General features: G+C 39.9%; 1 protein-coding gene across 1 annotated transcript; it reads right to left on the reverse strand.

Annotated features, from left to right (window-relative positions):
* Nucleotides 1-3,259: 3,259 nt before the first annotated feature.
* On the reverse strand, nt 3,260-10,060 carry LOC114469911 (radial spoke head 14 homolog). The gene is made up of 6 exons (XM_028457807.1): nt 9,611-10,060; nt 8,416-8,518; nt 8,176-8,294; nt 7,654-8,026; nt 4,865-5,001; nt 3,260-3,601 (listed from the first exon to the last, which is right to left on the reverse strand). The coding sequence occupies exons 1-6, from the start codon at nt 9,789-9,791 to the stop codon at nt 3,309-3,311; spliced, it is 1,206 nt and encodes a 401-aa protein (XP_028313608.1). The 5' UTR covers nt 9,792-10,060; the 3' UTR covers nt 3,260-3,308.
* Nucleotides 10,061-12,603: the final 2,543 nt, after the last annotated feature.

Below are 12,603 nucleotides of genomic sequence, written 5' to 3' on the forward strand. Positions count from 1 at the left end.
GTTTGTTACTTTCAGTGTGTGTAGGTTTGTTACCATCAGTGTGTGTAGGTTTGTTGCCATCAGTGTGTGTAGGTTTGTTACCATTAGTGTGTGTAGGTTTGTTACTATCAATGTGTGTAGGTTTGTTACTTTCAGTGTGTGTAGGTTTGTTGCCATCAGTGTGTGTAGGTTTGTTACCATTAGTGTGTGTAGGTTTGTTACCATCAGTGTGTGTAGGTTTGTTACTTTCAGTGTGTGTAGGTTTGTTGCCATCAGTGTGTGTAGGTTTGTTACCATTAGTGTGTGTAGGTTTGTTACCATCAGTGTGTGTAGGTTTGTTACTTTCAGTGTGTGTAGGTTTGTTACCTTCAGTGTGTGTAGGTTTGTTACTTTCAGTGTGTGTAGGTTTGTTACCACCAGTGTGTGTAAGTTTGTTACCATCAGTGTGTGTAGGTTTGTTACCTTCAGTGTGTGTAGGTTTGTTACTTTCAGTGTGTGTAGGTTTGTTACCATCAGTGTGTGTAGGTTTGGTACCATCAGTGTGTGTAGGTTTGTTACCATCAGTGTGTGTAGGTTTGTTACCATCAGTGTGTGTAGGTTTGTTACCTTCAGTGTGTGTAGGTTTGTTACCTTCAGTGTGTGTAGCTTTCCTTCTAAACTAGAAAGAACTCATAAGGACACATTAAAGCAATCAGAAGATGCTTTGATGTTTTCTTTATGAAGGAACTCACAGGGACAATTTTTTAAAAAATTGTTTAAGTCCAGACACTGTATTGAAGTTGTCTTAGATGAAAACAGACAAGAAGTTAGAGACCCTCAAGAAGTTCTCATGTTTATTACGTCATTTTACAGTGGCCTATTCCATGTAAAATCTATATCCGAACGGTCGATGTTTTACTTCTTGTCTCATCTAACCTCAAAACTTAGTGATGTAGAAAGAGACATGCTAGAGAGAGACCTGACCATCAGTGAGATAACCAAGGCCGTGCAGAGCATGCAGAATAAAAAATCTCCTGGCCCTGATGGCCTCCTGAAAGAATTTTACAACACCTTTTGGGAACAGTTAAAAGAACCATTACTGCATGTATTTAAAGAAAGTTTTTTCAAAGAAACACTACCCCCCTCTTTAAGAGTAGGATTTATTTCTCTTCTGTTTAAGAAGGGAAATAAAAAAGATCTTAGAAATTGGAGACCTTTGACGTTACTTGGCTGTGACGTACAGATACTGTCCAAAGCCCTGTTCTTTCGTATGCAAACTGTAATGGACAAGCTCATTGGGATTGATCAGACATGTGAGGTCCGTGGTCGGTCCATGACAGATAGTTTGGCCCTTGTTAGGGATTCTTATCTTTATGCTCAAGAGCGCCATCTCCCTCTCTGCCTGTTGGGGTTAGATTTGGAGAAGGCCTTCGACAGTATCAGCCACCTTTTCTTTCAGTCTGTTTTATCAAAATTCAATTTTGGCACCAATTTTAGAACATGGGTAGATTTGCTGTATTCTAATATTTTCAGTACAGTCTTAGTAAATGGAAGCAGAACAGAACCAATCAGTGTGAAATCAGGGGAACGTCAAGGCTGCCCACTTTCCCCTTCATTATTCATTCTGGCAATAAAACCTTTAGCATGTGCATTACGGCATGCAAAAAACATCACAGGCCTTCCAATTCCAAGGGCAACAGGGAAAGAGGCTAAGCTAAGTCTTTACATGGACGACCTAACTCTCCTCCTCAACGACAATAAGTCAATAAGTGAGACTTTAAATATCTGTGATGATTTCACCTTGGCATCTGGTACAAAAATCAATAAAAACAAATGTGAAATATTGTACCTCAACTGGAGAGAACCGGTAGAAAATCGTGGCCTCCTCCAAAAAAATTAAACAATCAAAGTGTTAGGAGTTCAGATTGGAAAAGACATGGAGAAAAATAACTGGGAGTCAAAATTACAAAAAATCAGAGGTAAACTCCTCCAGTGGAAAGACAGGGACTTATCAATGATTGGGAAAGTCCTTGTTGTAAAGGCTGATATCATCGCCTCCCTTACACATTTGGCGGCAACCTTGCCCATTCCCTATGGTTGTATGGCATCACTCAGAAAGATTATCTTTCAGTTTATGTGGGGGGGACAACATAAAAAAATAAAATGAGAAATAATGTATAGGCCATTGGAAAAAGGAGGCAGGGGGGTCCCAGAAATTGAGAGTAAACTGAAGGCCATGTTTGTGACCCCAATGTTGAAAGCATGTCTGACCCCACAGGGAGGCTTAAGTTGGACCTATTTTGCCATTTTCTGGGTTGGCAGGGGTGTTATTAATGCGTGGGGGAAAAGACCTACCCAAACTAGACCTTATACAGAAACCTGCCCCAAAATGTATAATGTAGTTTTCCAAGTACTGGGAAAATGTGCAATAGAACTCCCCTCTGACAAAATCACAAGAAGAGGTGTTGAAGAGATTCTGTCCCCTGAACTTTCAAGGTTAACTCCTGCAGGCACACTAACCGAAGTAAATGCAATAAAAGTTTGGTCAAATGTTAACAATCCCATACTATTAAATAAGCACAAAGACTTAGCTTGGAAAATAGTCCACCGGGTTTTGCCCACACAAGACCTTTTAAAAAGACGAGGGTGCTGCAGCAGTTCCAAATGTCCAAGGCCTACCTGTGGAGACAGAGAAACTGTAAAACATCTTTTCTGGTCATGCCCCACTGTTAAAGGAGTTTGGTTTTTAGTATCACCATGGTTAAAAGCTTTATATAGAGAACCACTCTGTTATGATGAGATTGCTTATGGTTGCCAAGAAAAAAATCAAACAGATGCACAAAAAAAATGGTGGGCAGTCATTAACTGTGTAAAAGAAAGTATTTGGAAAGCAAGAAATGTATATGTTTCAAGAAAGTACTGCATTACAAATGTTGTTGTCATTAAGTCCATGTTAAATGTTTTTAATGACTATTGGTTAAAAGACATGTCGATGGGCCACAGGGAAAAGAAAACCTTGTTGTGGAAAGTACCAAAAACCAAAATGTTTCAAATGTTTCAATAACTGAAAGTATTCCCCCAGTTTTTTTGTCTTGTACTAATGTGACTTTGTACTGCTCTTGAGAGCAACTCTGCTTTTGAAAAATAAACGTCTAAAAATTGAAATTGACTCGCAGGGACACATCAAAGCAATCACCTCTGAGGAAGACTGACAGTCTTATCTCTTTGTGTGTTGTGTTGTCAGTTTTGTGGTTGTTGTGTTGGTGTGTGAGGCTTTTTTGTAATAAATGACAGACACAAGTGGTATTTTAGGACATTTACTTGTCAACAATAAAACTTGTATTCATGTCTTATGGTGTCCATGTGACCACCTCAATGGCGGCGTGAGCGGCCCGTATGACCTCAGCGTCCTCCTCTTCCTCACAGCTCCGCCTCAGGAGAGGAAGCTGCTCCATTAGGAGGCGGCGACCCTCAGGGGCCTCAGCCAATGACGTCAAAGCTCTGAGGGAGTACAAGACCAGGGCCTTCCTTGTCCAACGCTCCTTTTCCTCCATCAGTCGCGGAGCCTTCTTAAAGGGAGGAGCCTCCGTCAGCAGGTCGAGAAGGGCAGAGACAACATTCAGCTTCAAACACTGCAGCTTCCCTACAGGAATAGGTAGAGTGTGAGTGTGTTTGGTTGTTTTTTTATGTTTATTGGGATAACCAATTAGCTTCCACCATAGTGGTTGCTAGTCTTCCTGGAATCCATAATTAAAAGCAACAAGATATTTACAATAAATATACAATTGCAGAAACAGAATAAAATACAATTACAAATACAATTACAAATACAATTACAAATACAATTACAAATACAATTACAAATACAATTACAAATACAAATACAAATACAATTAAAAATGGTAATAGAACAATATGTGTCTCAATCTCACATGTACAAGAAGGTTTTTAGTGTTTTTTTTTATGTATATATGCACATTTGGTTCTTCAGTTTTTTAGGCAGTTTATTCTCAATAGAACATACTTTTGTAGTAAATGAGTTCTAGGCCAAGTAATCACCAAATCATGACAAGAAGCACGCCTTGTAGAATGTGTGTGTGTTTGGTTTACATATCTAATATTTTCAACCAATGAAGCTGGTTTACTGGTCAGTATTATTTTCTTTAAAAATAATAGTAGGTTGTATTGTATTTTGTCTTGGAGCATAGGCTAAGACAAGGTACAATGCATTTCTTTAACACTTGTAAAGTAAGGACAGTTTTAATACTTGGCGGATCGCCACATTTTGGACGACTTGAAGCCTTGCTACATCTGTTCCATTTGCAGCAGACCATGTAGTTGAACAATATTCAAGATGAGATAACAAGGAATTGAACTACTAGTTTTGTAATTACTGGAGTGACAAAGTATGAGCACCTTCTGACCACAGCAATAGCTCTACCCATTTTGCTGATCACCTGATCTATATGAAGTGACCATGAGAGATGGTCATCCACTGTGACACCGAAAAGTCTAATTTGTGGAACCTGCTCTAAAGTGGAGCATTCCATTCTCAGCATTAACTGAGGGTTATTATGTAGGCGTTGTTTGCTTCCAATAAGCAATAAACTCTGTTTCCAGAACATTTGATATTTGCTTAGCACTAGGATTGGAATAATACATTGTAGAGTCATCAGCGTATTATATTTATTATTCAATATATACGGTAAATAATTTGTGTAGACTGAAAAAAGGAGTGGGCCGAGTCAACTACCTTGAGGCAGGCCACAGCGGACACCAGAGCTTTTAGAGCATGAACCATTGTAGAAGACTGGCTGACTTTGGTCAGTTGTTTATAAAAAACTTTGCTCTTGTATGTGTGTATGTGTGTGTGTGTGTGTGTGTGTGTGTGTGTGTGTGTGTATACCTGCTGTGGTGATCACTGTGTACATAATGACTCCCACTGTGTTGGTGCGAACGTGAACATCTTCGTCGCGCAGCAGTCCAACCAGCAGGGGGAGCATCGCCTCCTCACAGAGCCGATGCTTCCCGGCCATAGGCACACTGTCAACAAACAAACAAACAAATTAACAAACAATGGACACTCAACCGGCTTGTACTTCGAAACTGGATCAGTATATCCTGATATCGCTCCGTTAGCTTTACCTAACCAAACATTCTCTGTCACAGAGCCCCTGTCCTATGAAGCAGGATATAAACACGTTCACTAACCCAGATGATTTCAGCCTGGCTACGTGCGCGCTCCTGAGACAGGAGTAGAGATTGTAGCATCAGACCAATCACAATCACAGCGAAACTGTGTAGAGGAACTTACGTCACAATTGAGGAATAATGATTTGAAAATTTGAAGAGTTAAAATCCATAATTCAGACCAAAAAGCAGGATGGTAAGAACACAGGCAGGAAGCTGCTAACACTGTTAATGCGTAAAAGCTCGAGATTATCCAATTTGATCAGTTTCGCTTTATTACAGCACAGACTTGTTTCTATTCAGGTAGTCCTTCTTAATTTATCACACACAAACTGGGATGAGAGCGCATTGTTTCACTGTAGTTTGTTCCTGCTGATGCTGTCAGCGTCAATATAGCGTATGGATGAATGAGTTGATCCGTCTGTACATACGGAGAGTGTCCGACACAGGCTTCATCAGCTGACTGTCGATCATTCCATCAGATGTAAATCTATACCTTTCGTCATGCTGCGTTCACACCGAATGCGTCTTCTGTGGTACCGGACGCATCTGCCGCACGAAACGTACCGCAGGGTCTGCAGGATCAAAAAATGTCCCCATTTGCTTCATACGCACGTCTGAAGCAAAGCCCCGCTCACCAGAGATACATTCAACTCGGTGAGTTTCACTGCCTGCTGAAGCCAATGGGATTAGCTGCTAATGCTATCCTAGCTCAGTGCCGACTTTCAAAGATGAAAACTACAGACAACTTTTACCTGCTACTACCACCTCCTCGCTGGCTTTCGTCATGCAAAACGGTCACAGGAGTTCAATATTTTCAACTCTTGCAGATATGTGCAAAATCGGGAGCGCGCTTGCACGGCCAACGCACTTGACCGCACCGCCGAACAGGAAAGATTTCACATCTGGGACGCATCTATCCATTCACTTTATATGTAATCTGGACGTACGAACATTTTGTGATGCATCCGGTGTGAACGCAGCATGAAGGATGTCATCGGTAAATGAAAGGATTGTTTTTACTATTAATAATCTTTCTTTCCTAAACGCAGCTGTCAGATCTGAACCAATCAGGATCTTCTAACAATGGACAGGTCATTTTCAGAGAGAACTGATTGGTCAGGAAGCAGGACTTCTGTACTCGCTCAGATCTTATCCACTTCATAACCTACCTGGTCCCGACCAAGTTAGGTGTTAAGCCTAAGTTACCATGGTGATTTAGCCCAGTAAGACGTTAGCAAATAAATCACTAAGTTAGCACAATAAAAGGACCTCCAGCATCGTAGTACAGGGCCTTGGGGCCTGTATCACGATGCTGGTTAACATCTTACAGGCAGTGACGTGCCGTTACCACTAAGGTTGGGTAGGCAGGGCGTTGCAAATCAAGACCACTTATGACAATTTCATATGTTTCTGCTAGCAAGTGTTAATACAATTAAATTCAACTTTATTTGTATACAGCAATTCACAACAAAGTCATCTCATAATTCATAATAAGAAAGGAAAAACCCAACAAGATCCACATGAACAAGCATTTAGCCGTCTAACAAAATCAACATCGTAAAACACCATTAAAGAAACATAAACAATTATTTAATATAGCCTCCATACTCTCCCAACAAGACAGTCATTTTTCCTGTAGTGTTATCCCGCCCACTCGCTAGAGCGAGAGAGAACGTAGCAGCAGCGGCCACGTGATATCAATTCACTAATGCACTGTGAAATACAGCTACTACTATAGCATTTAGCATAGCACGGGTACATCCAAGGGCAGCGTAGAGAGCTGCCTTTTTACATAAATGGTTTTCATCTTGGGGAACTGACTGCGCATGCGCAAACACATAAAAACACGCAATGGGAACAGAGGCAGAGCAGCAATGTGCTTTTGGGAGGGGGTGTGGCCTCCTCCTGCCTTACAGCGGAGTGAGACTGCAGCTGTTCCAGGAAATAGCGCTGTTTAGTAATTTGGGCTATGAAACGCACAAAATGCGGACACTTTCAAACTTAGAGGTACTGTAGGCTATTGGAAATAAAAAAAATAAATAATTTATAATCATATTATAATTAAAACAAATAATCAAAATATCAATTCACCCTTGGGTAGGCAATGCCTGCCTTGCCTACCCTGACTGCACGTCACTGCTTACAGGGTATATCACCATGGTAACTGATGCTGAACAGCTAACCTATTTGGGAGTAGGTTAAGTTTTGGATAAGAGATAAGAGAGTATAAAATGACCTGCCATTGTTAGAAGGCCCTGGTTGTGTGTTTAGGAAATAAAGATTATTAATGGCTAAATACAATCCTTCCATCCTATAGAAACATATAGATATTTATCTGATAGACTGATCTACAGTCAGCTGATGGAGGTTGCGTGTGTCGGGTGCTCTCTGCATCCGCAGACCCTGCTTCGTAGTACAGCTGCTCTGTGACAGTAGACGTTTAATTAAGTGAAGCTAACAGAGAATTATCAGGATAAGTTCTAAACAAACAAACAGATTGACCTGAGTGCCATCATGGCGGCGGTGGCCTCTCTGCGTATGTGTGTGCATGGGTGAGTCAGACGTGGTTTCAGCACAGAAACAGCGTCTGAGGACAGAGCCGGAAGAGCATCACGCCGAGAACAGCAGCTGATGAGCGACAGCACCAGGAGCTCCTCCTCCTCCTCCTCCTCCTTCACATCCTTGACCTCCTCAGTCTGTTCCATCTTCAGTCCCTCTCTCTGCTCCTGCTGGTTTTCCTCGTCCACCTTCTCCTCCTCATTCACCTCCACCTTCTTCTCCTCTTCAACACTTATCTGTTCCCCCTCCTCCTGTTGTTGTTGTTGTTGCAGTTTCAGTAGCAGTTTAGGGACCAAAGTTAGTAGAGCATCAGCTCCTGTAGAACGACAGGACACACTCAGAAACACACACACACACACACACACACACACACACACACACAGGGACGCACGCGCAGACACGCACGCACGCACGCACACACGCACACACGCACACACACACACACACACACACGCACACACACACCTGATGGATGCAGTGTGAGCAGCTTCAGGACTCTCAGGACGTTCTTCCTGCAGGGCGATGAAGGGTCATCCAGGAGCCAAAACAGAGAAGAGAGGAGAGGAGAGGAGAGCAGGACCTGTCTGAAAATCACACACATTCGGTAAACCCAACACTGGTTTTATACTGTGGGCGAAAACAAGCATTCAGGGAGAACATGCAAACCCCACACAGACAGTACAGACTCTCAGGTGTGACACTGACCTGCCCAGACTGTGAGTGCACAGCAGGCCGAGCACCTCGCACGTCTTTGATCGCACTGACGGATCCTCGTCCTCCAACAGGAGCTTCATCTTCTCCACATAACCTGCAGAGACGTAACACAGCAACACAAAATAAACAGAAATACAATAAAATAAATAGAAATAAACAGACATAAAATGCTGCTGCTGAAGATTAATTCCATATACAGACACAAAAACAGATGCTACAAGAATATCTAATAACATCACTGGTATTCACTGCAGTGTCACCACAATCACTGCAGCCTTCATGTGTCTCCTGTTGATCACTTGGTTCGACAAATTAAATTATAATTTGTATGGATTTTTAGTAGTAATAAAGTTGAATAACTTCACTCTAATGTACTGTAGACTAATGAAACTCTATCCAACCATCAAAGGGGTTCTGTTGATCACACTACAACAGTTGATTTGACAAAAAAAATGTTTTTTCATAATTTTAATGGCTTTTTATTAAAAATATTTTAAAATAGTAAAAAATCTATTTCATCAATTTAAACATTCTGGTTAATCAATTAACAATGGAACAGTTTATGGTGTCCTATTTTTATTTCCTCCCATTTGTCAGTACTTCAGGTGCAGTCTGAATAGTTTATTGGGGTCTGGTGGGGATTCTAAGTTTAATTAGTATACACTATCATTTATTTGGCCAAACTGGTGCACTGGGGACCTTTGCCATTTTTACTATTATAGCATCACATACATCAAGAGAGGTGTAATCAAAAACATGATTACTAATTCCATTAAAATTATGGAAAAGTATTTTTTTTTTGACAAAACAGGTGTGATTAGCAGGAGACAAGTGAAGATTGTGGTGATTTTGGTGACACTGCAGTGAATACCAGTGACGTTGTCAGATATTTTTGTAACGGTAAATGGAAATAATATTCAGCAGAGAATTAAATACTGCCCCCTAGTGGAGGAGTGGTGCTTTACACACGCCGAATTATCAACAAACGCACTTTGGTCAATCCACAAGCTCAATTAAAGATTAACACATGATAAGTCATGATGAATGCACATTATGTGGGAATTTAGGATCTGAAAAACACGTGAAAATCTCAACAACAAAAAAACGTGAAAATCGCAGATATATTTGTGGATTTGAAAATTGAGGATCTATTTATTAATATTTTTGAGACAAATGTCTCTCTTACCCTTAGTGACGGTCGGGTACAGTCGCTCTGGGTCGTGGAGCAGGTCCTGCAGTGAGGCCAAAGCCCGCAGTTTCTTCTCCGGTTCAGGACTCTGGAGCTCAGCGAACAGCTGTGGGACGGCGAGCCGACCGTAGGCCACCGGAGCCCGGAGAGGGTTCTCCCACATAGGTCTACCCGCCATTCAGAGAGACTTTAAACGGACTCTAACTGGACTGTTACTCCGGTCATTTAAAGTTAACTTTGATGAACAGCGCTTTGTTGACAGGTAGTCATGGTAACTGAGGCTACATGAATGACGTCAAAAACGCCATATGGAGTTAGGTGAAGTTGGCACGATATTCACAGATTCGAACTTCCAGCATCACGAACATTGACACACAAATGAAGCTTCTTTACCATCGGTGTGAGGTGGACAACATACAGGTTCATTTCATCAGAAGCAGCAGCAGAAATAACGTGTGTGATTGTGCAGCAGGAGTGCAGGGAGCGTCTACAAATAGCAACACCTCTGCAACAACGTAAACAAATACTACAATAATATCTAATAATGTCACTGATGTTCACTGCAGTGTTTAACAAAATGACCACAACCTTCACTTGTCTCCTGCTGATCATCCTACAACACTTGGTTTGACAAAAATACATTTTTGATGAATTTTTAAAGGTAATACAAATCAGTAGCTACATATTTATGCACAGTAGGCTGATGAAACTCAGTCCAACCATTAGATATGTTCTGCTGAAGATGTAGTAGGTAGGTCTAATATTCTTAAAACATCCCAAGAGTGCATCAATCAATCAATCAATCAATCAATCAATCAATCAATCAATCAATCAATCAATCAATCTTTATTTGTATAGTGCCAAATCATAACCAATGGTATCTCAAGGCACTTTACAGTAGAGCAGTCTTAAGGACGGACTCTTCATTTTATGGATACACACATATGCATATATACGTATATACACATACATATGTATCCCACACCCAACATGAATTCATCATGGCGGCAAGGAAAACCTTCTGTTAAGCAGCAGGAACCTTGTGTGGATCCCATTCCTATGATGAACAGCCATCCACGTTATGAGTGCATGTAACATACCGTTCAAGAAAACTGTCAAACCAAAAACTTGATAACTAGACCAAAACTTTCTTCCCCGGGTTAAGAAAACACAAAATATTATGAATATGTGGCTCCAACATGATTAAACTATGTTGATGTTATGAAGAATTCTCTTAACAAAAGCTGAAGGTATCTCGAGACTAATATATTCTGCTTTATCTCTACTAGTGTAGTGCCCATAGGAAGCATGTATTGCTATAGAAAAGGGGGAGGTTTAATATTCTGCACTGTAATATAGGCTAGCATACATCTGGAGCTTGCTGAGAGAGAGAGAGAGAGAGAGAGAGAGAGAGAGGTGTTTGTGTGTGTGAGTGCGCGCGTGCGTGTGTATGTGTGTAGCTAATCGATTAATGAACTGTGCAGAGCATAATATTTAGCACTGTAGGCTAAATATATAGTGAAAGCCTATTTTTATTTTTATTTTATTATTACACTTTAGTTAAAAACATTGCTCACTGAGGACACCTACTTAAGTGTACACTATACATATATACAGAAAGGGGACAAACAAGCAAAAATCACACATAAATCAGTCATCATTCCACTTCAGAAATACAATTGTATATCGTCACGTTTTGATGCTTTTATTTGGTATGAATAAGGGATATAGTTTTGATATATTCATTAAATTCACACAGAAAGCTTACAAAAAGGGGAGAAGATGTGTTGAATTTACCATATAAAATGAACAGGTTTACAATTAAATCTACATTGTTATCTTCAAAATACATAATGATACCTTTACAATTAAATTTAATATTATTAATGCTGCGTTTTAAGCAATTTTCCATTTGAGCCCACAAACCAATTGAATGAATGTATCTATACTTGGAGCCTGTGATTTTTTAATTTTTTAATTTATTTTGAATTTAATTTATTGGTGTTATATATATATATATATATATATATATATAGCGCTTTATCACCACACTAAAGCAGTCTCAAAGCGCTTTACATATCAGCTCATTCACCCAATCACTCTCACATTCACACACCAGTGGGACAGGACTGCCAAGCAAGGTGCTTGTCGACCACTGGGAGCAACTTAGGGTTCAGTATAACATTTTTACAAACCTTTTATTTTATACAGATGTCTTTATGGAAAATAAATTAAGTTGAAATTATGGTAGATTTGATCTCTTCCTTTTTTAAGTTTATACATGAGATGTTTACTGTATGTAAGGGAAACATATCAAGATTTACTATCAAAAACAACCTTCAACACCAGGCTGATCCAACCACGGTGCTCAACAGAACGCCACAGGAAACCATTCCTGCCTGTGGTGATCAAACTTTACAATTCATCACTGTAACCTCTCAGCTTTGATTGTTGTTGTAAATATCTGTATTATAGTTGCATATTTGTACTATTATATTGTATTACTTATCTTATTTTACTTTAGACGACTGTAATGTTTATGTACTTAATCCCTATGTAATTTTTCTTATCTTCTTTATTTTGTTTAACATTTATTCTTTTATTCATACATTTCTTGAGCGGCTGTAACGCAACAAGTCATTTCTCCCTGGGATGAATAAAGGACTTCTGATACTGATTAAATGTAGGGGATGAAAGTAACTAGTAACTTTTACTTTGAGTACTATTTAATTGAGCTACGTTTTACTTGTACTTGGGTATTTTAAGTGTGACATCAAGGATATATAGATGAAAACTTTTTTGTTTTAAACAAAGACACTATATATATTTACACACACACACACACACACACACACACACACACACACACACACACACACACACACACACACACACACACACACACACACACACACACACACACACACACACTTTAATTCAATTAAAACAATAATATTCTAAATACTCTAATATTCTGAAACAGAAGACTC

The sequence above is a fragment of the Gouania willdenowi genome, chromosome 9, assembly GCF_900634775.1.
Source record: "Gouania willdenowi chromosome 9, fGouWil2.1, whole genome shotgun sequence".
Taxonomy (NCBI): domain Eukaryota; kingdom Metazoa; phylum Chordata; class Actinopteri; order Blenniiformes; family Gobiesocidae; genus Gouania; species Gouania willdenowi.